Source organism: Chenopodium quinoa, unplaced genomic scaffold (genome assembly GCF_001683475.1).
Source record: "Chenopodium quinoa cultivar QQ74 unplaced genomic scaffold, ASM168347v1, whole genome shotgun sequence".
Classification (NCBI taxonomy): domain Eukaryota; kingdom Viridiplantae; phylum Streptophyta; class Magnoliopsida; order Caryophyllales; family Amaranthaceae; genus Chenopodium; species Chenopodium quinoa.
Window position 1 is genome coordinate 3,801,000 of NW_018744633.1, and position 26,809 is coordinate 3,827,808.

General features: G+C 32.9%; 5 protein-coding genes across 5 annotated transcripts; 1 reads left to right on the forward strand and 4 right to left on the reverse strand.

Annotated features, from left to right (window-relative positions):
* Nucleotides 1–661: 661 nt before the first annotated feature.
* Nucleotides 662–7,011, reverse strand: LOC110701095 (probable tyrosine-protein phosphatase At1g05000). The gene is made up of 6 exons (XM_021878687.1): nucleotides 6,823–7,011; nucleotides 3,104–3,316; nucleotides 2,885–2,978; nucleotides 1,505–1,553; nucleotides 1,358–1,401; nucleotides 662–1,233 (listed from the first exon to the last, which is right to left on the reverse strand). Exons 1-6 carry the CDS (start codon nucleotides 6,867–6,869, stop codon nucleotides 976–978), a joined length of 705 nt encoding a protein of 234 aa, XP_021734379.1. The 5' UTR covers nucleotides 6,870–7,011; the 3' UTR covers nucleotides 662–975.
* A 5,891-nt stretch (nucleotides 7,012–12,902) lies between these two features.
* Nucleotides 12,903–15,288, forward strand: LOC110701098 (photosystem I reaction center subunit XI, chloroplastic-like). The gene is made up of 2 exons (XM_021878689.1): nucleotides 12,903–13,201; nucleotides 14,599–15,288. The coding sequence occupies exons 1-2, from the start codon at nucleotides 13,043–13,045 to the stop codon at nucleotides 15,088–15,090; spliced, it is 651 nt and encodes a 216-aa protein (XP_021734381.1). The 5' UTR covers nucleotides 12,903–13,042; the 3' UTR covers nucleotides 15,091–15,288.
* Nucleotides 15,289–15,946: 658 nt separating this feature from the next.
* On the reverse strand, nucleotides 15,947–19,613 carry LOC110701099 (CRIB domain-containing protein RIC4-like). Its single transcript, XM_021878690.1, has 4 exons — nucleotides 19,532–19,613; nucleotides 17,600–17,732; nucleotides 17,360–17,506; nucleotides 15,947–16,372 (listed from the first exon to the last, which is right to left on the reverse strand). Exons 1-4 carry the CDS (start codon nucleotides 19,568–19,570, stop codon nucleotides 16,089–16,091), a joined length of 603 nt encoding a protein of 200 aa, XP_021734382.1. The 5' UTR covers nucleotides 19,571–19,613; the 3' UTR covers nucleotides 15,947–16,088.
* A 196-nt stretch (nucleotides 19,614–19,809) lies between these two features.
* On the reverse strand, nucleotides 19,810–22,134 carry LOC110701580 (pentatricopeptide repeat-containing protein At4g21065-like). The gene has a single exon (XM_021879212.1). It carries the CDS (start codon nucleotides 22,132–22,134, stop codon nucleotides 19,810–19,812), a length of 2,325 nt encoding a protein of 774 aa, XP_021734904.1.
* A 453-nt stretch (nucleotides 22,135–22,587) lies between these two features.
* Nucleotides 22,588–25,213, reverse strand: LOC110701581 (high affinity nitrate transporter 2.5-like). Its single transcript, XM_021879214.1, has 2 exons — nucleotides 24,042–25,213; nucleotides 22,588–23,928 (listed from the first exon to the last, which is right to left on the reverse strand). The coding sequence occupies exons 1-2, from the start codon at nucleotides 25,211–25,213 to the stop codon at nucleotides 23,553–23,555; spliced, it is 1,548 nt and encodes a 515-aa protein (XP_021734906.1). The 3' UTR covers nucleotides 22,588–23,552.
* Nucleotides 25,214–26,809: the final 1,596 nt, after the last annotated feature.

The window sequence follows — 26,809 nt, forward strand, 5'->3', positions numbered from 1 at the left end:
TTGATCTATACCGAATAATTACATAATAACACTAAATACTCCCGCTCAAATTATATGCCTTATTTACAATAACACTTCCCTCTAGCGAAGGAATTTGGAAGAAATCAGCACCTACAGGAATACAGATATGATCCTTTAAAGTTTTGGGTGCATCTCTCCTTTGGAGGAAAGGACACTTGATTCCAAAAGCAAAAGTTGTTCTTGTTCCTAAAGTAGTCAAGTCAAACAAAGAACAAATACTGATATTCTATCCCAAAAATGACAACATAAAATCCATGGATCAGCATAACACCAGAGTAAAATAGTCTACTGACAAGAAATTCTCCAGATTAAATTCTGATTTTACTGAGTAGGCATTATTAGTCATGGAAAACTTTGATTATGAAAGGTGATACTTAATGACCCAGTTCCTCAAATCAATTGTAAAGGCGCGGTAAATTGTTAGGCTTAGGCCTAGGCCGAGCCAACTTAATCCAGTAGATAGAAACATCTTGCACCGTAGGGCAACTAACAACGAGCTAACCTTGTACGACGATCTACAATTTTATACACATTACATCATATTTGTGCAATATAATCAAAATTATAAAACAGAAGTAATTTGCATCGGTGGAACAATGAAAGTACACATGAAACTAAGAGAATAGACAATAGAAGACAATAGATGGGAAAATTTTCTTTTCTTTCCTTGATAAATCGATATACATCAAATTTCTTTTTAAAAATGTAAAATGACATTCTTTCTCTCTTTCCCTAGATTCGTATGAGGATTGGTTCCAAAATAATTAACGGAAAAGATGAAAAAAAAAAAAATTAATATTTCCACGCTTGTTCCAAAGTAACTAAAGAACAATGTAGGCCAAAGGATGACTAAAACAAAACTTTCCCATTTAGAGTATAAAAGAATAAGAGAAAAAAGGCAGCAAGCTGAAAGTTTTGGCAAGCAAAAGTTTTGCCAGAAACCTGCACTCTGGCTTAGCTAACGTTGATCCGGGCTGTCGGCATGTTGTCTTCTCGGTCCAGCAAACGCCTTTTATTAGAGCCATAGCCATGATATTGGTAGATGAGGCTGTAAAGGGACTGTCTAATGCGCAAAACATCATATTTCTCCATAAACCTCATGTCATTTGTCCTGGCTTTGGCACCTGCAAAGCGTTGGTATTCCTCAAACACTGAGGACAAACACCAGTTCTGCAATTTCCTAAGACAGCCAACGAGGCAACCAGTGCGATGCTGTAAATACCAAGGCAAAAAATCATGAGCAACACAGTTGATAAAGTTGACATGTTGAAAAATCAAGAATACAAGAACTAGAACTTTGGAGCTCAATGAAATATTCTTGAAGTTAAGCTATTACCTTTCCACGTTTGCAATGAATCAGAATTGGATAATTTCTTACATCTGCAGGCAAAAAGAAACTCAAAATTAGATGAATTATGAATTTAGAAGTCACAAAGTGAACTAGAAATTATTTAACGCTTTGTGATAGTTCACGTAGAACTACCTATCAAAATCCTAAGAGCCTCATAGATGACATCCTCAGGGATAGTCTCCTGCCAGAAGCCACAGCAACAGCATAAGATAACAAAACAATAAACTTACTTTCCACGCTAGCCCATTAACATAGCTAATACATAAGAAACAAAGTCTGAGAGATCTATAACATGGGTGCTAATTGTTTCACGTTGTTAACATCAAATTCATCCATTATCAAAGGATACTGCCAACCAGTATGCATGGAACATTCTGATATAAACTATTCCAATTGTAACAATCTTATCACAGAGCTTAGCAAAAATCAATTCACAGGTTATGAACAATGAATATTTAGATTTTCCCCAATTTAGTGTAACAATATTATCACAGAGAGCTTAGCAAACATTAATTCACACTCTTGCCTTTCCAACTCAATCCATATATATTTTATTGGGTCCATTAGATTCGTCAATGCACAAATGACTCAAGCCTAGTCATGTTGAGCAAGAGATAAAGCAACTTTTAAGCCCACTCATGTGATCCTCCAAAAGAAAAAAATAAAATAAAAAAGCCAATCGCTTAATTCCCACCACATGTGAAAAGCTCGATTTCACGGTACAAAAGTCTTCACCGTATAAAGGATCCCATACCTATCAACAATTAAGCCTCAAACATATCCACTTTCCATATGTAACTTTCAAATTTTTCCCTCCATGGACTTTGTGCTAGGAAGAAAGGTAAGGAGGACGGAATTTATTGTAAAACCGAATAAACACGTAAAAGATAACTAGGACAAGCTGCTTTTCTCCCAGGAAGGAGAAAAGACGAAGTACGACAACGAAGATTGACACACTTTATAGCTAGATAATCACATCCCCTTTAGTTAAAAACCATCCATCTAAATTGATAGCGATTTATAGAATTAACAAGCTCCCTCCATCACCATTCTTTAACATATCAATCAATGGTTCCCAAAATGTCAATCAAAACCTAAATTGCACGAATCTTTGAAGTCTACAGGGCATAAACACAAACTAAATCGAAATCCTAGCACTCCACGTCTCTAAACATCATTATCATAAACAAAGTTCTAATGTTACTTGTAACAAACCTCTGGTTAACTTGCCAAATTCTGTTTTCTATCCAAATAATCCAAGAAAGACGTATAATTAAATTCAGCAATTCAATAAACAATTTCTATCAAACCCTAATAAAAGGGGAAATTTTTATCTCTCAAGAATTAAAGCATTGTTAATTGTATAATTATTCTTCACAAAAACCAACTAATAAGCATTAAAACAACCAAAAGGAATAAAGATTTCCAATCAACACCCAAAAAAATTCAGAAAAAAATAAATATCATACGGAAAATATAAATTCAATAAAATTAAACACAGAAAAATTATACCTTAGTTCCCTCAATTCCAAATTGATACAATCGAATATTATGTGATTCAAGAAACTTCAAATGCTCTTCTGGGTATGGCTCGGTACACAAATATCTGTAACATTGAAATTTAAATCAAATAAATAATTATAACAAAATCAAATAAAATCCCATTAATTATAACACACTAATTAACCCCAAATTACAATAATTAATCACCAAAAAAATCAAAAAACTTACATGATAGACTTGAGACTTAGGGTTTCGAGGAAGCCGAAATTTGAAGGTTCTGGAAACCCAGATCTGTAAAGCCCATCTTCCACCATTGAAAAATTGGCAGGAGGAATTAGAACATCATCATCTTCTATTATCTCTCCTCCATTTTTGCCGCCATCTTCAACCTTCTTTTTCTTCTCCTTTTTCTGCTGCTTTTCCCACAATATTACGCTCATTCTTCAAGAAATTTATTTAATTATTAAATTCTATTGATTAGAAAATCACCCAGAAAGAATTTGCAGAAGAAAAAAAAGAAAAGGGGAAATCATCAAGAGCAGCAACTACAAGAACAACCCAGAAAAATAATCGAATTGTTCTCGAAAATTAATTCCCACATTATTTATAAACGAGGGGAATATCTGAAAAAATTATATAAGAAAAACCCAAAAAATAATACGAATTGGGGATGAAGAAGGAGAAGAGAGAGAAAGTTGGATGAAAGTAGGATTCTAGAGAGAGAAAGTTGTTGCCCGTTGGGATTCTTGTGAGGGAGACGCTTACTAAAATACCAACACTTATACACAAATTAAATTACTGTAAATATAAATATAAGTAATTTCCTTTTTATTTTTTTTTTCTTTTTTCAGTTTTCAACATATTTTTGGGTTGTTTTACCTAGTCAACAAATTTATACAAAGCTTTTTTTTTTCTTTTTTTTTTTCCCCTTCTAAAGGGTTTGAGAGTGAATATAAAGGCAATTTTATCTGCTTAAGGAAGGTTTTTTTAGGGGATTAATTTGGAAAAAAATACAGCTAGTAAAAAGATTTTATTTTGTGTTTGGTGAATTGGATAGGATAACAACCATAATTATTGAGTGTTGGGTTGGATAAAATTCTGTCAAGGCTAAATATTACTCCCTATATAGGTTGAGAAATTATGGGATTTTGTCATTTTGAGGTTGAGAAATTATGGGATTTTGTCATTTTGATATTATATAATCATATTGTGCACATAATTAAACATGGACAAATTTAACCTAGTTTGAGCGGAACAATTAAAATAAGGTTTTGATTACATTTATTATTAGTATTTTGAACTCCATCTTTTATAAATTAAAAATTGATAGGAAAAAATAAGGTCCTCAAGCAACCTATACAATCTAACCAAGTCGATTTAGCATATAATACTCTTGGGTGTAGGATGGAGGGGGATTAAAGAGCCCAACACTAACCAAATACTATTTGGTATATACTATATACATTGTGTATTGTATAGTAGTTAAAATTAGTCAATATGGTATCTTTAAAATGATTGTAAATTTGTACTTTGTAATACATATGTAAGTAAATTTTACAATTAGTCAATTAGTTATTCGTTGTGCTTATCCTTGATACCTTGAATCCAATTATAAAAAAAATACCTAATTTTATCACAAGTAGTGAATAATTAAATTAAATCAAATGCATAGTAAGTTGCAGTAAACAAAGGGAATATTTTGCTTGCATATCTTTACTAAACCGTTTAATGTTGTTTTGTGTTTCACATGTGCTTAATTGACTTTGTGAAGGATGGTATAAACTATAGAATATAGATTCTCCAAGCTATACATTAAAATGTTGAATGTTAGTAGTATTTGTATTTCAATTATCAAATCCATTGTCTAAAAAAGTATACATAAAAAAAATATTTTATAAAATTGATCGATTTAGGTATACCAAAGTGCATTATTATCCTTATCAAAGGGGGGAAAAGTTGCATGATTAAGCACATTATAACAATTATATATTTATAATAATTCGTTTGACAAATTGTACGGCAACATCCACATATATATAAACAAAATAAAATACGGAGTAAAAATAAATAAAATAAAATAAAAAGTCATGATGAACAACCTACTCACTTAAGCATACTATATATTAACAAACAACAATTCCTTCAATATAAATCTCAAGGTTAATGGAAAAATTCTCAAGTAAAAAATAAGAGAGCTTAATTAATGGTTGTTAATAAATCCAAGACTTCATATACACGGTACACCTAAGGTTACATCTTGATCCCGAGTCACGTTCTCAAAAAAAGTAAGAACTAGGATTAGCTATGTATATAGCCAATATTAAAATATGATGAACAAAGTATTAATTATGATATTTATATGAGGTTTGGGGATGAGGCAATGAGTATACACTTATAAGATAAAATAAGATGCTAAATTTCATTCTACACATATTGTCATTTACACAATCTTGTTATTATCATCTTAATGAAAAAAGCATAGTCATTCACCACCTAGTGTCATTTAGGTAATCTCGCTATACCATCTTAATGAAAATGTATAGTAAGTTGTTTTTACTTTAAAGCCTTACCTTTGTATGTATTTGTCAAAAATCAACAAAAATAAAAAGTCTAAATCCAATATATCTATTTTCCGTAATAATTACGAGTAAGAAAGAAAAAACATACAAGCAATATTCAAGGCTTGTTCTTGGACACTTTATACCTTAATATTCAAGTTAGGATTAAGAGTGAAAGACCCGTGGAATATTAGACAATTGACCAACGTACCAATTAAGATGGATATAGTACTACTCACATCGTATTGTCGTACCTTAATTCTAGATCTGCCTTTGTTTTAAATTTTTAATTGACATTCTTCACTTAAATCAAGAAAATGACTACGTTTTTGGTTAAAAAAAATAAAAAATAAATAGAATTTTCATTTTATTTCCATTTCGTGGAATATGGGCTAACAAAATACACTAGCCCCCGTGTTAAAGGGATCTTTGACTTCAACGTAAAACCTCATTAGTCAATGTTCTTACGATGTAATACACACGATGTTTGGTTTTATACAAATATATGTGATAATTAAATTTTAAATTGAGTAAATTAATAATTTTACATGAACAAAAATGTTATTAACCGAGGAAACATCATCGACTTTAAAATAAAGATTAACAAACCTCATAGCGTGATTGACCTTTATCCCATTATATATATATATATATATATATATATATATATATATATATATATATATATATATATATATATATATATATATATATATATATATATATATATATGGATCATAGATTATTCAGTTAAGGGTTGCTCTATCAATCATGATCTGAGTTACTCGATTAGAGGTTACTTAATTGGTTAGGGGTTATTCGGTTAGGGGTTAGTTAGTCAAAGGTTACCCGGCTAGTGTATTGATGGATGTCATCGACCACACGAATGGTGTGTCAAAAAATGCGCTAACACTTGAATACAACTTGGTCACATGTTAAAGTATAACTTGGTTAAGTCATCCCAACTCCGTAAGTAAACACTTGAGAGTAGAAGGGAAGGTATGGAAATTCTCATACTCCTAAGCGCAAATGTAGTTGGTAAAGCTCGAATTTGTAACATCAATATTAACACTTTTTTTTTGTCTACTCTTTTTAGACATTTTCATACTTCATATTATTTTTGTGCGTGAGATATTACTACACATATTATAGCAGAAGGTTTTATTTCCCCTTGAATTTCGTTTACTTTAGCCCCTACTAAAAACTTCCTGGTTCCACCACCGAGTATAATTATGATAAAATTTAAATCAAAGATTAATGCGACAATAATATAAACTAATTTGGACAAACAAAGCTCCTAAAATATATACATACCTCATGTATGACACATTTTCAGTTCAAATTTACAACTATTATGTCCATCAAAACAACATTAATTGCCTAATTTACCTGAATTGAAAGCATTCCATTGAGTTGAAACTTTGAACAGCCTCCATATAGCTTAGCAAGTACTTGTATAATATATTATAATTGTGATAATTTCTTGTAGAAATATTAATAAGAATTTTGGAAGATGAGAGTGATGATGAGTGAAAAGAAAAGTTTGAATATCTAACAATATTGTTGTTTAAGGTGGAAGAAAGAGTCCACAATATTTGACTCTTTATATAGGCAAACAAATATGAAATGTGTACCTCTATTTCACTCCTTCAACGTCCCACCATTACTTAGAAAAGCCATTGAATTATGATTCTTGAATCTTTTTACCTTTTTCTGGTCCACATACTTTTATTTTATTTTTCTCCTTTGCCAAAAGTTGCAGTACAAGTATCAATTACGGCTATTAATCCTTAGAAATAAATGAACTTTTAATTTGTAATTTTTTTTACAAAAAATTATTATCATTATATTTCACTCAAGAATATAATCTATTATTCAAACATTTTATTATATGATGACATTAAAGCCGAAACTAAATGCTGTTTGACATTGTTTTTTGTTTTCAGTTTTTTTGAAAACTAAACCAAAAAAGGAAACAAGAAAAAGGTGTTTCCACTTTTAGATTGTCAGTTTTCAAAATTATCATAATTTTAATAAATTTAACTAATTTTTTATTCATTACATGATATATATCATATGATTTAAAAAAACAGAAAACCACGGTGATGCCAAACGAATCTTCGTTTGCATTGCTGTGGTTTTCTGTTTTTCGGTTTTTTGTTTTCTACAAGCATATGATATATATCCCATAATGAATCAAAAATTATATAAACTTATCAAAATTATGATAATTTTGAAAACTGACATCAGAAAAGTGGAAACACCTTTTTCTTGTTTCCTTTTTTGGTTTTTAGTTTTCAAAAAACAGAAAACTGAAAACCAAAACTGATACCAAACATACTAAAAATGAGTGTTTATTTCAATAAAAGTACGTGTAAAGAACTAAAGATATTTATAGATAAATCACATTATTACGTGAATTGCACATATGACGACAAGGTGATGACAATGTTAATGCTATATGCTCTCTCACATTTTTCTTGAAGTAGGATTAGCTAATTAGGTATATATCAGCTAATTACGGAGTAATAAAACTTGTAAAAACTTGTACTAATTTACCTTTCTAGTCCGGAAAATGAGTCCTAAGGTAGGGTATGATCAATATTCTACGTACTAATTTTGATTGCATGCCGCTAATTTGGGAATTTTTCCTTAATTAAACATATCATTCATCGATAGAATAATTTAATTACATTATTATATCTGGATCAATAATATATTGATGTGGTCATACATGATACAAAAAAGGGCTCGACTTGGAACGTCATTCTTCTTTGATGGAATCTGTATGTGTATCACAATAGTGTTTTAATAAATAATAAATAATAATGCAATGTTTAGGTACATTGAAAGATTACTGGTCCATCTTATAAAGTGTGTAAATTATTATAGATTATTTTTGACAAATTATTATAGATTATCAATTTGATGGAATTGTACATAAATTAAATATTATTGCTAGCCACCCCTGGGCTAGCTAAATAAATTATAGCTAGGTTAATTTATTACCAACAACGACCATGGGTCAGGGATTCCCATATGCTTCGTTAGTTCGTTATACACTTATACGGTTATACCCTCGCTCTACTCTTAAGTGTTGTCTTGTATAATTAGGGTTAGTTATGTTGTGAACAGTATCATTTTAAAAGACTTGACTTTTATGCAGAGCCTGATTTACAGTAAATTAAATTTCACAAATAATCCTATATCAAACATATTATAAAAACAAGTTTTCATATGTGGCTGACCATACCGTGTGTCCAATCATTATAGGGTTACTTTACTAGTGTTATAGAGGTTGCTCACTGAGTGAGTCAATTGTTAATCGGTCAGTGTTATAAGGGTTACTTTGTTTTTTTTACAAGCTGTCATATAGTGTAGCCAAACGCATACAAAATACGCTAATTTTATATTGTTTAATATTAAAAAATTATTAAATGTAATTAGTGTGTCGAAGTTATGTCCAAGAAGTGTTGAGCTAGTTTCGACATCTAAAGATTTAAGAGTCATGTTGAAGTATATTGTTATTCTTCTTCTTTAATCTTTATGGGGACATCTAAAAAGTGAAATCACTACTCTTAATTATTTTCCACTAAACTCAATTGATTTTATCAGGGGGAGTACTTCAAAGTATCATTGTATCAATAGTCTTTTGTGTTAGATAAATAATTTCCATAATATAAATATATAATTCTTTAATCCCATACGACATCTTCTATTTTTCTTTTTCTTTTTTAAAATCTAAATTTATATTAATTTAACTTAAAAGGTATTCACAAAATGACCTATGCAATGGTCCTGTGCCCTATGGTAACCAATAAGAAGTATTTAGATAATGCATTATCTAAATTTATCCATTATTATTGTTCCATCCTTGTCCCCCCCTTCTTTACATTAGGAAAAAAAAGGCCAATTTAAAGTGTAAAATCCTTTAACTCTTTTAGTTTTGTGATTGTCAACTTTTTTGTTGATTATTTTTTAGTATTACTAGGTAATATATACGCCGTCATTAAATAATAAACAAAGTTTTATGTTCATTATTTGATATATCTCACAATGTTATATTAAGTACTTGTTCTTTCAAACTTTAGAATTAAGGTTTTGATTTTTTTAAATTATTACTCTGTATGATCTTATGATTTGATTGTATTTGAACTTGGGGTGGTTGTAGATCTTATTAACCCTTATCATAATTTTTAAAAATTTATTTAATCTCTAAATATTCATGTAATCTTTATTTAAGATTATTTTTGTTGAAATAAGTGATGAGAATAAGGTGAACAACAAAGAACGACCTACATAAAGATAAGATAAGTACAGTTTAAATGATATTAACTTATCGGACTTGATTTAGACTTTTTGTTTGGTTACACATGATTGATGATCTTGGTCATCCCTAGCTTAATTAGTTATAAAACTTAATTTTTAAGATGAATTGAATCCACCTCTAGTTCTAATAAAGGTTAATAGGCTAAGGGTATTATACCAATGAATAAAGTCCAATTTACAATTTTAATTAGTGTGTTAAATAATCTGAATATATACATGGTGTAACTAGATAAGTTTTGATCGATAAGTTTAAAATTAAACCTCCTTCTAAGGACCTGTTTACATGTACTGAAGTGATCTGAGCTGAACTGAACCGATTGGAGCTAAAATGAGCTGAACTGAAATGAGCTGAAAAGAATATTTTATGAAAGAAGGAAATTAAAAGCTAAACTGAACTGATTGGAGGCGAACTGAACTAAAATTAAGTTGAAGTAAAGAGTACCTAATTAACTTTAAGTGCTACTTCGTATATAATACGAAGTACATCTAGGCAAAGCAAAGATGTTATTGGACCCTCTAATATATATAGATGTCATTTGTTTGGTAAACACTGAAGAGTGTAATTCCTTCTAATTCAAGATTACTCCTTATTTTTTTCATAAGAGAATTTATAAAGAATCACACGGAAAAGACCTCTAGAATGCATGTAAGGATGCGTCATGCACTCATGTTTCATGCATGGTGAATCATGTTGTAATAACAAGATTAGTTCGTTATACAAGAGTTTGGAAATCTACATGGAATATTGTATTGTCTAACACCTTTTATTAGTTACGTTATTATGTTATCATCATAATGCAATTTTTATATCCCAACTGTCCATATAACATACGCAACACTAGTGGTTCCATCACCTACGTGCTGTGTGTTGCAGGCATTATATTATTTTTACGCTCTGGATTGATATGATGTGATTTATGTTAAGGATAACAAGTTCAACTGTCTTACGTACATTAAAGAAGAAAAATGGACCGAAAGCTAATAATAATAATGAAATCATGTTAATTAGACTTGTATGTGATCAGATTCTCTCCGTACTAATAATCATACCGAATACCATCAAAAGAACCCAAAGTCTAAATGTTGGGACAACAGATGAATAGCAAATCAAATAAAAGAATAAGACAATTTGAAAGGGTCCAATTTTTGCTACGTAATATGACAAGAAGGGATACAGGATGCTTCATGACTTTATATGAGTGTAAGTTCATTCATGGAACTATTATATTACACTTAATTATACCCATGAATTTAACCTAAACTATTCTCGTCTCTCAATTTGATCTTTGAACTAGTGGATATCAAATCTTTTTAATAGTTTTTTGTGTTTTTTGGGGTGGAAAGTGGAAGGTGGCTGTCTATGGTTATCTGTTGTACTAGCATTGTAAAATTTATTTTTTTAGGTGATTTGATTTTTGACAATATATCCTACACTTAAAGCACCATGTATATATTTAGCTAGTATTCTAACTTGGAATGTTAGTGTCTTAGTGAATAGTGATGCGGACCTTTTTTCAACTTGAGTGCACCGTATATAAGGGCCTGTACTCATTGATTGAACTCAGCTAAACTGAACTGAACTGAATTGAGCTGAACTGAATTGAAATGAATATTTTATAAGAGAAGGAAATTGGGAGCTGAACTGAACTGAACTAAACTGAATTTCAACGTAAGAGAACAGACCCTAAAATTGAAGATTTTGATATCACATTCTATATGAAACAAAGAAAAAAAAAGAAAAGGATACAGAGTACTACATATTATATTTTTGATATTGTTCCAAACCATTATATTATTCTAAAGTCTAAACGGTAATTTTCTATAATTAAAATTATCTTTTATTATTTACAAATCATGATCATGACTTTGATGCTACGTCATGGGTCATGGATATCTATTTTGATTCTTTCACTAATCAAAAGTTTATCTCAACTTACCATAATACAAGTCAATACAATATTTTCTTTCTCAATTTAATAAACTTTAACACGTGTAATTTTATAGTGGGAGTATTAGTTATTTTAAAAAATAAAGATTAATTAACAAAAAAAAAAAAAGTTATTGGTCAAAATGTCAATTGAATCTTCTCAACCAATGTGTCAAGTTCACTTCAAAAGTTGAAAACGTGTGAAGAATATTCATTATATCCATCTACCATTTAAAAAATATATTAATATGTAAATTTGAATAGATAGGATAATGTTTTAATTAGTGTTTTATTTAGTCAGGTCAAGTCAGCCATTCTTTTGGAATCCTTGGCCTTTTATAAAATTGTAAAGGTTGTTTCCAAGCAATTTAGTGTTGAAGATATGAAGTGGGGGAAAAGAAGAATACTTTCACTTTGGTCAAATAAAAACGTTGAACCCTTTGGCTATTGCTTGTCAAAAAGTTGATTAGAATAAAGTTTTAAGTATTTTATCAATTTTTTAATTGTCTATATACATCTTTCAAAGTTCTAATATGTTGAATTATAATTCGGAGTATTTATGAGACACATGTTAGTGTTTCAAATTCATAAAAAAAAGATAAAGTTAAAACACTTTATAAGATAAATAGGTTACTTCTTCTTTCGTCATACTATGTATAATTTACGAATAGTTACTTGAACTTGTAAGGTAAACTCTCTCTCGATAATAGGTACAGTCCAAATCTATATTTAACATAAAATCGCTCAAATCTCATTTCAGATTTTTTTTTTCAAACAAAAGACAAATTTATTTACTTCGTATTTTATTATTATTTCCTGATTACACGAGGGTGATAGAATTGAGATTCATGAAATTCTTACTTTTTATAATCTCTTGGACTTTGTTTTTAATTGGAGTTTGAAGTGTATACAAACTTTTGGGTTTTGGGAATGCAGTTTATTCTTGGGCCTGAACTATATTAATTATTAGTTCATTTAGTCTTGGGCCCTCTTGGACCAACCCAGCCCAATTCAATCTTGAACCAGCCCAACCATAAAAAATGGATATCCAAAAAAAATGGCATGTCAAATAGTCCGAATACCTGATATAAAAAACAAGAGTATTTGTAAAGATGAGAGTGGATAAGATTGGATCCACCAATTATCCAATCAGAAATCAGGATACTTAACTCACAACCATGAATTCTAAATTTGAAGGATAACCTCTTCTTTCTTTATTTTCTCTTTCCAAATCTTTAACTTAGTAAGTATACTATTATACTATATTGTCACTCTTCTCATTCTTAAAACTCTTTACTCAATTTTTTGTGCTTTTGGTACAACTATATTTTTTTATTAGGGAGGCTTGTAAAAATGGCTGCAACCACATCGCCAATGGCTAGCCAATTAAAGAGTGGGTTCACCACTAGGGCTCTTGTGGCTCCTAAGGGCATTTCCGGCCCTGCTTTGCGAGCTTTCCCTTCTTCTAGGAGGAACGTTTCTTTTACCATCAAGGCTGTTCAATCCGAAAAGGTATTATTATGCTCATATTAGGTTACGTGTTATATTGCTATGTGCTCCTATTGCTTATTTTGTGACATGAACACAAGATATTGAGTTTTAAGTAATCATACGGTAATATATAAATTAACTAATAACGTTTGTGAATACTATTGATTGTGATTACAATGAACACGTCTAGTCATAAATTCACCTCTAATAGTTATATGGAATATCAGATGAAACGATTGATGATTAGTCGTAGATAAATGATGGTATTAGATTATTGTATACGCCAAGGTATTTATTACTCCGTACACAGATATAAAATGCATTGATGGCAAAATTTAGCTTTCTTAGGTATGGAATAATAAGTGGTGTAACTTAATATTAGTTGATAATCATGTGAATCAGTGGAGATTTAGAATAATATCGTACCAAATCTATAGTTATATTTTGGAACGCACACTAAAATTGATATTGACAGTAATTTGGTACATTGAGCTGACCAGAAATTCGGTGATCTAGATCTTTGATGATGTATGTTTGCTGACATGTCTGGTGGTTTTGGTGATACCAGATTACCAGAACCTAGAATTGTTAAAAGGTCAACAGTTTTATTCTGAAAATTAAATATTTCTGGAGTAGCTGTTTTTTTTTGTCTCTTAATTAAGTTTCTAATTTAAAATCTAATCTCTTCAGCTTAATTTCAGTTGAAGTTCAGTTCAGTTTTTAAATTGCTTTTCTCATAGACAATTTAGTTCATCTCAATTCAGTACTCCGTTAGTCTAATTTTTTAAAATTAACTAGTCATATTATGCTTAAATAATTGGCTGTTTTTGATTGGCTGGTAGACGTTACATTTATTTTTATGTCTTTATTTAGCTCAAAAAAAAAAAAAAAAAGCTTAAATAACAGAGGGATGGCTAGAGCTCTCCTCCCGCTTTCAAGTGATGTAATAGCATATCATATACACTATACTTTTTTACTACTTCCATTCACATGTACGAAGTATATTATAGCTTGATTATACATTTATATGAAGCAAAGGATAGTTAAAATATCTGTGCTTATGAAACAAACAAAAAGAATATAAAAAGTAGTTTGTAACATCTTTAATATATTCGATTCTCATGATGGATATAGGTAGGAATAAATGATTAGAAAATCTGAAGTTCTTCAAGGGTTGAATAACACTCAATAACTTAAACGATCAAATTGATCACTAATAGTTTGAGCTCATTATTACTAGGAGTTGTAATTTTTTTTTTTGTCAGTATATTTTTTCGGATATAAACTTGCAATATGTTCAGAGAATAGTTTGCTAAATAATTTTGTCTACATCATTGCCATTTATATAATTATACGCCCAGATTAACCGATAAGTTATGAACAAAATTAACTTTGTTTATAATTAATTTCTTTGACAGCCAACATACCAAGTAATCCAGCCTCTAAATGGAGACCCATTCATTGGTGGGCTTGAGACCCCAGTGACATCCAGCCCATTGATTGCCTGGTACCTATCCAACCTCCCAGCCTACAGGACTGCAGTCAACCCACTTCTACGTGGTGTTGAGGTGGGCTTGGCCCATGGATTTCTTTTGGTTGGCCCATTTGTCAAGGCTGGCCCATTAAGAAACACTGAGTATGCTGGTGCTGCAGGTTCCTTAGCTGCTGCAGGACTTGTAGTAATCCTAAGCATTTGCTTGACTATGTATGGTATTGCTTCCTTCAAGGAGGGAGAGCCCTCTATCGCCCCGTCTTTGACATTGACCGGGCGAAAGAAGCAGCCTGACCAGCTCCAGACTGCTGATGGGTGGGCTAAGTTCACCGGAGGGTTCTTCTTCGGTGGTGTTTCCGGTGTTACATGGGCTTACTTCCTCATGTATGTTCTCAACCTTCCTTACTACTTCAAGTGAGTTAGGAATTTGAGATCATGGGTAGTATGGTTCTGGTTGTAAGGGGCTAAACTTCTATTATTGTGAAGATGGAAAAAGATATTGTATATTGAAGGAAATACTCTGCTTTCTGTTTGCTCCTTAATTTGCTTTGTTCTTGTATCTGCTTTAATTTGTAGTTACAAGACTTACAACTAGAAGTAATCAACATTTTGCTAATTGAAATCTACTTTGACAATGAATTTCAAATATACGCATAAATTTCCAATATCCATCCCAAATAATAGGTCACTTCTCTATGATAGTTCGTTCCAAATTAATTGAATTGAAAACCTTTTAAGTTTCTATAGTGAAAAATATAAATCATCCCAAATCTCCCCCGTCTGCTTACATTTTTTGTGCAAATCAATTATTATACAATGCATCGGAAAATCACAATAAAGTGTGAATCCTTCAACGCATATAATACACAAGATATGACATGAGTACTTGTGACTATGATAAAAAAAAACGGAGTGAAAAGTGAAAGATTTTCTACATCCTCTCTTTGATGGTCGTATCGGTCGAGTATTTTTCTTTTCCAGCTAAGCAAGACTGTACACGTACGTTTCATGAATCATTCAAGTTGCTCCCATCTTTCTAAAGTATAGAGGAAAAGGAGTGGGATAATGATAATTGAGTAATCTAGAAATAATAATCACATTCACATTCGTTTTCTTTTCCTTCCTACGTATCACAACTTGTTCTTTACAACAAATGAGTAACTCTAGATCAAACCAATCATAACCAACCACAGTACAAATATGCAATATGATTATGGAGGTTGTGGTGGTGCATTATAAAAACTGCCATGATTTGTACATAATCACACAAAACCTAGCACAATACAAACCACATCATATCATATAATATATGCCCACAAAATAGAACCAACTTTGATTGCAAGAAATATATATAATACAAAGTATTATATTTATAATATATGATCAAAAGCAAAGATTTATATTAATTCTTCAAGACTAAGCTAATGAAGAGGAGGCATTGAAACTACTAACAAAGGTTGGACGGTCTTTTTCAGGAGCAGTTGCAAGATTATTAAACTGCTTCAAGGTAACAGCAGATGATGCAGGGTGATTGTGAGACGACGAAGACGACAGCAGCTCGGATGTGATGAGGTTATCCCACCCTATAAGTGGGTCTGTTTTAGCTAGGTTATCCCACCCAATGTGTGTTACGTGCTTCACATCGGTTGGACACCCGATTTCCATGTTCATCCCCAACTCTGCCATTTCATCTTCATAAACTGGAAGAGAGAAAATTGGAAGGAAAAGTTTAAAAAAATTCTGAAAATAACAAAAAAAAAAAAGGGTGCAAGGAACCATAAGTCTATATAGTACAGATTAAGATTGTACTACACCTTGTTATTTTGTACTCGTAAGACATTTAGAATAACACTGATAATAATTGTAAAGTCACCTTGATCTCACAATAAGTTATTAAGCACATAAGACAGTCATACACATTTTTTTTTAAATAAAAGGATCGGAGTGAGTATTATTTAGAGGTGTTTGGCAAGATGCAAAAAAGTCTAAACTGGTTGAAATGCAAATGAAATGATGAAGTCTTTATTTAATTTTATCTAGGTAAATGCATTTTTTTGTTTTCCCTATTTTGCATTCAATATTTTCAAATACATATATTCTGTACTACAACATATATATTGTAATACGTAGTATCAACTTAAAATTTGCAATTAGTTCGACAGCTAAAGACATTTTAAAGTGTAACGTAGAAAAATGTCTAGCTCAAAATCAGCGCGCCAGCATTATTGCAGTGAACAAGAAGATGATCATCAAACCAAATAACATAGGTGCTATGTAACGCATATAATTCAAATAATATGGTAGCGATCTTAATTTTATAAACTCATCTTAGTCATCTACGAAGTATTAGCTTTTCAACGAACAGGTTTTATTAGGCATGTGAATGGTATTGGTTCATTGCAGTACACATGCATGCATAGAGAGGAGAATTTGAAATCACCGAAAGAGTTGATTATATAAGACCCTTAGTCTAAACTGTTAGATTAAGAGTTCGATATCACATAGATGCATGTACACAAGATTGAATTTTTGTTATATTGCTCTGTAAGTTTAGGAGTTTTCTTTTGATTCACCCTTAGACCATACGCATATTACTTTCAAGGCAACTTTGATGTACCGTAGTTTGGAATGGCTAATCATAAAAAATTAAACAAACTTGAGGAAAAACGAGGAGCCACGTGACTTACTGAATAGTTGCGACAAACTTTTGAAACCTTTCACTAGCCTGTTAACCCCAGTGGACAAGTTAGTTCTTGGAAGTGCCAAAAACCTTGAAGAATTCTTCATGCTCTCACCAGATAAGCTTTCATCGTCGTCCTCTTCTTCCTGGATTCCTAGAAGTAATTGCAAACAAGAAAAATAATTCAAACACCGACTTTTAATCAAGTCTATACATACAGATTAAGAGCATATAAATATTATCATACTTAATGAAGGGGAATGTAAGTCTGCTTTTGATCTTCTAGGCCTTGGTTCAGCAACAGCAACACTAGCTTGCGAAGCACAGCCCATGGAGAAAGGAAGAACGACGAATTTCTCCATTCGATCTCTCACTTTACCCTGGACACCCATAGCAAAGTCAACAAAGATAGACAAAAGACACAAAGAGATTGAGAGATATATGCAAAGACGTATATATTTAGAGAAAATAAAAGTTATAGAAGAGGGTTTGCGGTTGTTATAGTAGCTGCTGTTAGCTTTGCTGTCAAGAAGGTATAATTTTACATGAGAAAAAAGTCAGTACCCATGTTGGTTTGGTGGGAAATAAAAAGGAGAAAAAAAGTTCAAAATTGAAAGGATGTTGTTACTTGTTAGTATAAGATTAAGCTATAAGAAATAAAATTGACAATACCACGGTACGTCGAAAGCAAATCAATGTCAAATTAGAGCAAAAAGACAGGTCTTAGCAGCAAAAAATTGTACCTAAATCCTAGTATCTAACAATTGATGTCTAAGTTCTGTGGTGGGCTCCTCTATCTTTGTTCCACTAACCTCTCTTGTGAGAAAAGCCACCAAAACCCCATTACTATTTGGTTTCTCAGCATTACTACTCTCTTTACTTGATTAGTACTCAATCTCCAAGAGTGGAACATAAGCGATATTACGTATTTTTAATCCACAGCTAAAACTGATGGTGATGCTGATTTTGAGCATTTCTTTATCCCAAAGTAGCTAATGATGAGGAAATTAGAATAATAGCACTAGTCAAAAAATGATACATTCCCTACTCCAACAAGAACAATATTCAAGGCAACAACAAGAGGTGGTAAACAAGCTATTTGAATCAGGTTTTGGTTTCGGTCAAATCGGATGTAGGGGAAGTTCAACTTTGGTGAGATATTTATTAATGTCAATTCAAAAGGAAAGTGGAGCAATAAATAAAATAGGGAGGGAGTACTGGTTTTCGGCTTGGGTTGGGTTTTTCTGGTTCGGGTCAAAACAAGTTTATTTACTATAGGTTATTTTAGTATGATACAGCATACAGGTCAGTTTTGCAAAGTCTTGTAACTGCTGAAAACAAAAAATCTTGTTTTAAAAAGTAAGCAAGTTTTGATCAAATAAGTTTTCAATGAGTAACCTTACAGCTGTTGTATGATAAATAAAATAATGAAAAGGTGTACACACTTGATCGACTAAAATCATGTCAAAAATCCACCTTAATATGTGAACCAGCTGCAGAAGAAATAAGATAAGCAGCCAAGAACCAATGATTATCATGATAATGCAGAACACTATCATCATAATGAGAATATAGGTACATCATTAATTTAAAGTAACAGAAGATGAGAAGAACCTATAAGATTAAAGCGAAAGAGTGAAAGAACATAGAAGCTAGAAAAAGAAGCATTATCTTAAGCACCTAATATCAGTAAGTTCCAATTTGATGACTTGATCTTTAAGGCTCTTCTTAATTAAAACATAAATTTCATTAAACGATGACGTACCTACAGAGAATTCAGGGGAGAGTGTTGATGAAAGATATACATAAAAGAAGTGTAGTAAAAGCCTGGTCAATTAACTTTTAGGGAAAACACTTAAAAACACAGTTTCACAGAATAAAAAGGGCCACTTCAAAAAAAGCCTCAATCCTTACAATTCAAAAGGGGGGAAAATATCTGGTTTTAAGTTATTCAAACAGGACTGCATAGCTGATTGTATACATAAACTAGAACAACAATGAAATCGGAAGATCATTTTCGAAAAGATGCACAAACATAAGGAAGAAGACTTGATGGATGATTTTTATTCAAGGAAGTGTAGGTTGAGAAATGTTGATCTGATCATGAAAACTTGTCAGATAAACAAGAATACAAGATACAGTGTAACATAAAGCTTTAAAGGATTTATGAACATTATACCTGCCCAAGCCCAAACATTGCCAAGTATCTGAAAGACATGAATCGATGAAACAAGGCGATTTACAACCATTCATAGCTGCTTTTTGGTCTGAATTTTGAACAATAAAAAACAGAACACCCATAAACCCTGTTCTAATATTTAAGCTTGAATGATACTCTGTACTCCACATTTTGAACGTAATGTGAATGCCAGGGCAATAACAGCCAATATGGTCCCTCATTTTAGAGTTCACCAACACATGCCATCAAGGTGTCATGCATGACAAATTACTTCCAGCTCACCAGTAATCTCCACAAGAACAGAGTCCATCCTTGAAATGGTGAAATCTACGAATATCTCTGACGATTATTTCCCTGCCTAAAAGCTGAGAGGTATACTTCAGAAAATTATGACAATCTGTACAGAGTCGAAGATTTTTCATGACCCGTATTGGTGTTAAACTAGTCGTGCTAATGATACCATATACAACGGCAAGCTTCTCACTATGACTACGGAGAAACATTTCCTGCTGTTCCTCTTCTACATCTTGAGTAACCTGCTCTAAATTAGTACAATAGCCTATCTCCTTTAGCCTACCAATTAGGTTGTCCAAATAAGAATATATATCAGCTTCTTGTGGATGAGTCCTATCACCCATAACAAAAGTATGAACTTGGTTGTTCAGTTGTATCCAAGATTGACCTGGGTGCTTTCTAACGCCTTTCTTCTGCATTGAACTCCTAACTCTAGCAGATTCTTCCCATCTGTTACTGGTAGCACACATGTTGGATAGCAAAACATAAGGTTCTGCATCCAATGGTTCGAGTTCAAGCAACTTTTCTGACACCCATTTTCCCATATCATAACTTTTGTGGAGTCGACAAGAGGATAAGAAGGCCCTCCATACCGAGCTAAGATGTGATAGATTGTTCTCGTAAATGAAGTTCTTTATCTCATCCAGGTAGCCAGCACGGCCAAAGAGATCAACCATGCAAGTAAAGTGTTCAACTCCAGGCTTAATTTTGTAAACTTCTTTCATTACAGAGAAGAAATTGCGGCCTTCATCAACAAGCCCGGCATGGCTGCATGCAGTTAGGACTGCCACAAAGGTAATCTCATTTGGTTGAACATCATCTTCCAGCATCATTTGAAATAGTCTAACGGCTTCTTTACCTAGCCCATGGAAGGCATATCCATTTATAATAGCTGTCCACAAAATAGTGTTCCTTGTGACAGTTTGATCAAATACTGTCTGCGCATTCCCTAAACTTCCACATTTGGAATACATATCAACCAACGAAGAGCAAAAAACCAAATCGAATTTGTATCCCACCTTATGTGTGAGGCCATGAATCTGCTCACCAAATTCCAAAAACCCATAATCAGCACATACAGAGACAATAGTAGTCAGAGTATATTTATCAACTCCAATTCCTTCACGAACCATATGGCAGAACATTTCCAAGGCTTCTCCAAACCTTCCATTCTGAGCATATCCTGAAAGCATGGAGCTCCAAGAAACAGTGTCCATCTTTAAATTTTCACCATTTATCTTAGAAGCATGTTTATTAGATAATCCTTGAGGCATTTGCTTGAATACAACAGATGCCTTATCAATCACCCCACACTTGGAATACATATCAATTAGTGAAGTTCTTATATACTCATTATCATAGAATCTAAGCCTGATCAATCGAGCATGTAGCTGTGCCCCAAGCCCCAATATAGATAATGAAGAAACCAAAGCCAACGTAATAGCATATGTAAATTCATCAAAACAAGCTTGTTCTTTAACCATTTCATAAAGGAGTTCCAACGCCGTTCCTTCAAACCCATTTTTCATCATTCCTGATATAACAGTATTCCAGGTTGCAACATCTTTAGTGGACAATCTTCTAAACATACCAAGAGAGCTCTCTACATTACCACTTTCCATGTTAGCTATATTACACGAAACGGTATCCACACAATCTGTACACTCAAACAACTTATTAGCATAATCAAGCTCTTCAGATTTCACATAAAAATCAATAATAGAGTTCTTCAACACAGCATCCAAATCAATCCCATGTTTCAGTATCCACCCATGAATTGCCTTACCATTATAAACCAACCCTATAGAAGAACAACACTTGAATACACTTGACAATGTAAACCCATTTGGACACACACCCTCCACTAGCATTCGAGAAAAACAATCCAACCCAACTCGAAACAATCCGATTCGAGCAAAACCCGAAATCAGAACCGTCCAAGTACGAACATTTCTCTCAGACATTTCAACGAACAGGCTCTGGGCAGAACCCAAATCTTTGAATTTCGCATAAAGACTCAAAACATAGTTCCCAACATTCAAATCAACAATGGAACCACTCTTTATTACCCTCCCATGAAGGGTGTGAAGCGTTCGTTCATCCTTCAAATCATCAATAAACCCCAATAATTGTGGTTGTTTTTCATGCTGTTTAGAGGAGAGAGAATCATGGAATCGTTGAATTTGTTTCTGGGTAATCTTAATCTGGGTTGAATTATAAGAAATTAGGGTTTTCAAAGGGTTTAAGCAATTGCTCTTCAAAGCGACGGAATAACAGAAGAATTTGGGACGTAAAAGCGTACATTGCATTGTACAAGAAATGCAGTTCAAACTTCAAAAACCAATAGTTTAAGAGTATGACTTAATTCAATTTTAGCGATAATTAGCACACTTATCTCATTTGTTTCTCAAGGGAAAAGAGTTTTCTCCCGCCTTTTAGTTTGATTTTTTAAAAGGGTTTCACTTGTAACTAGTTGAAAGAAAAATGGGCACCTAGATTCAACATCTCCTTATGTGCATTGCTAAATACCGCCAACAAAAACGATCATCACCGCCAATATTTGGTGTGAATGGACAATCATACCCTTACTAATTCACCACTCCTTATCCTCCCGGCAACCAACAACCCCTTTCGATTGGCGATTACCACCACCACCCTGACTGGCGACCCATCACACCCTCCTCTATCACAACCCACCACCTCCCCTCGCCGGCGGGAAGGTGGCGGTTTATTTATTATGAGTATTATTTTTTTATTTCAGGCAGAAGCCCAAAACCAGTTACCGCGCCCAAAATCGGTAACCGGTTTTGGGCTCCGGTTATTGCGCACGGTAACCGATTTTGGGCTCCGATTGGTACAGTTGCCAGAAAAGAAAAACAAAAAAAAACCACCTTTCCACTGGTGAGGGAAGGAGGTGGGTTATCTTTGAGGGGGATGTGGTGGGTCGCCGGTCAGGGTAGTGGTGGTGGTCGTCGTCGATCAATGTGGTGATCGTGGTGTTTGTCGTCATCAATTGGGGTGGTGGTGGTGTCAAGGTATTAGTGATTGGTGACAAGAGGGAAGATAGTGGTGAAGTACTAAGGATATGGTTGTCCATCATTCACACTAAATGTTGGCGGTTTTGATCATTTTGGATATCACACCCAAGCTATTTTACATGTCAAACAACATTTTCATACATGGATTAGGTCCGTTTTAAGCCCTTCAAAACAAGCATGACGAAAACTAGTGACATGTAAGAGTAAGACTAATGAGTAAAACTTCTCAATTTCTCATATGAGCTAGTACCAAGCATTGTTGTATCAACATAATCATGTCTTAATCCATGTGTATGAAGTTTTAAAAAAAAAAAAAAAAAAAATTGAGTCAAAACACCAATCAAAAACAATCAATCAGGAGTTAAATTTCCATTAATTACTTAACCATTACCTTTTTTTTTAACCTCTAGCAAATAAAATATTATTACTCATCAAGGAAGAAAACACAAACACCAACGCAGCTAAAGATTACAACTTAACACAACTCCAGCATACAATAGAAACTCTATTGTTCCTGTATACTATTACTAGCATTATAGCATCAGTATCACCTCTGTTAATCCTTCTATGAAAGACTAATAAATCTAGATCAGAGACGCTTCATTTGCAATCAGCAAGTTGTACACAATTTTCACGAACTCAATTACTTGGACTTGATCTAGATGAAAGCACAAGGCAGGCATATATAGTTACACAACATCAATCGCAGGACGGGTGCTCTCTTCTACTACCGGAACAGACTTAACTTTACAGCTTCTTTCATTCCTACAACCTTCGGCGAATTTCATGCTTACTTTATGAAGTCCTTGTTCCTGCTCATCTGCATCCCATTCCCTCAGGTAATAGTCTTCCTCAGTAACACCCGGTTTCGGACCAGCCAACATACCGCCCCATTGAGGGAAATATATTGAAGATAAGCTAAGTGTAGTAACAATGATTATAATACCCATGTATGTTATTCCATCTTCTAGTTTGAATTGTGAACCTCTGAAGAATATTACTTGACATATCACTGCACCTACGTTTCCTCCTGCTCCTGATATCCCCGAAACCAAACCCAATGATCTGCAAAGAACAATAATCATACAAACAAAGATTAATTAATTAATTAATTAATTTCCCGTGTTTTGCATCTAATAGTTAACAGAGGTAGTATTACGTAAATGATTGTTAATTACCTCCTAGAGACAAAGGGAACAACCCCAAATGTGAGTCCTTCGGAAGCTTGAACAAGAAAGCAAAAGATCAACATGACCGCAATGGTAGCGCCTAAAGTGTCAAGGCGTCCCATAACAATACACATTACACCACTAAGTGTCTGGACAGTCCACCACCCCCACAATCTCCCCCTCATTCCGTACTTTTTTGCCATGAAGTCGGAGAACAATCCACCACATGACCTAGAGAAAATATTAACCATCCCAAAAAGTGCACCTACAATGCCTGCTAGGCTAAGGTTAAGATTAAATCGGTCATAGAAGTAGGAAACAATTATGTTTGTTACGGCTAGCTCAACTCCGAAACAGAATCCGTATCCTATAGCAGTGATCCAACCCCTATAGTTGGTGACCGCGTGATACACAATCTTCTTCGCGTTGTCCTTGTGCATTTCACCGGATTTTTGGAGCTTAAGAAAGTTTCCACCCGGAAGGTCTTGGCCTAATAGCATGACTGCAAATGCTGAAAACATTTGCAAAAAAGCGGGCAAGAAAAATGAAACCCTCCAGGCTGTAAAAGGCGTGTCAGCCTTAGTATTATTTAAAATAAAACTGTATAGAAGTGGCATCAGAAGGTTAGCCACCCCTCCGCCGAGGTTCCCCCACCCACCCGACTGGCCGTTCGCAATGCCAACAACCTTAGGAGAAAACATACAACTCATCCAATACTGTGTAGACACAAAAGTGGCTAAAGAAAATCCGGTAAAAAACCGCATAATAAAAAAGGCGGCCGGTGAGCTAGCCATAGAAGAGAGAAAAACAGCAGGGACAGTTAGAAAACAGACAGTAGCAGACGCAAGGCGAGGGCCGGCTAAGTCACAGGCAGCACCTAAGGCAAGACGGGCGAAAATCGCCCCCGCAACGGAACCAACACCGGCATTGCCAATGTCAGTGGCTGTAAGGTTGAGATTATCACGGATGATTGGAAGCAGAGGTGGAGCTGCGAAAGTACATACAAAACAAGTGAAATATTGAAACCAACTCAAATGAAATGCTCTCATATGAGGTTTTTCTACAGAAAATAATGGAAATATCATTGCTTTGTTTTCTGTATCGATTGGATAACTATATTTTTTTTGTGTTTCATCCACAACATTGTTCTTATTCTCTCCAATATTATTATTGTTTACCATATTGATATACTTCTAACTATGATAGATATATCAATATATCAATAAATTTAACACACTTTTATGTATTTCTTACTAGAAAATTTACTTTATATTTCTAGTATGACTACTATTATTTCGGAACAGAGGGAGTTTTTTTGTTTGGCGAATACAAATAAAGTTTGTATGTGATTGGTTTGGTGAGTAATAAGGTGAAGTAGAAGACTAGAAGCTCAAGTTGAAAGAATGTGGTTCATCTAACCTAGCTTATATAGTAGTTTGCCAGATTAAAGATGCTTAATTAAATTGAAAAGGCAAATGTACGGAAACTACGGAATTAGTATTATAAGATCAAGTGGTTACAAATTTGCGATTATCATACAGTACCATATATATATATATATATATATATATATATATATATATATATATATATATATATATATATTTTTAATTGTTGTTCCTCTAACTACTTATCAACACGTCATTAGAAAGGAAATTAATCACATTATAGTTGTCTTTATGATATGATATGCATATATGCATGGGTGATGCTAAAGGTCACAATTTGTTACAAATAAGTTCATAATATTTTTACGGAGTACTCTATAGTATGTATCAGGAAAGCTCAATAGATGTTCATATTAATACATTACGTAGAAAGTGATAAAAAAATTTAACTTGCTTTAAGGTAATGATATTTCATGGCTCATGATGCTTTATTGCTTTGATTCCTCCATATTTTTCAACTTTGATAGATTTATGATCGTTGACTTTTTACTAATATTTTCATTGTGTTTCCAATTTGAAAAATCATAAATTTAAAAAGCATTGTACAGTCAACAAAATAGTAGTTAAGAAGTTGTGATGTGATCAATTAGTTGTATATAATTTGTATGGTTATGGTCTCACACATACATGTTTTGTCGCCTTTATCATTGTTCCGTTTATCTATAATAATCTTAGCTTAAGAGAAGATAGACTTACCTAATAGTAAAAAACTGGTTTTGTTTATAATGAATTTAACCATGCATGCTTTGCTTAAAGAATTATAAAATTATATAATGAATGAAGACAAGTGAAGACGTGCGTTTATTTTTCAAAGCTTGCATTGGTAATCTCTTTGCTTTAAATAATTTGTACGACGAAAATAATGACTTCTATATATGCATTTCAATCCATCTACTACTTAATTTGTACGACGAGTATATAAATAATTAACTTAGGACTTGGGAGAAATATTGAACAAGTGCCCTAACAAGAATGAATCTGGATGCACATAAAGCTAGGTGCATTAAGGGTGGTTTTTTTTTTTTGTCATTATTTTAAGATTTTAAAAGCATCATATAAAATATTAAGGGCTTGTTTACATTTACTTAATTTCAGTTAAGTTCCGTTCATTTCAGTTCCAACCAGTTCAGTTCAGCTCAGCTCTAATCAGTTCAGTTTCGTTCAGCTCCTAATTTCCCTCTCTCGTAAAATATTCATTTCACCTCAGTTTAGTTCATTTCACCTCCAATCAGTTCAGTTCAGTAATGTAAACATGCCCTAAATATGCACAAAATAGTCAAATAACTCTTAGATTAATCAGAAATAAATTGATTTTTTGTGTGTTTTAAA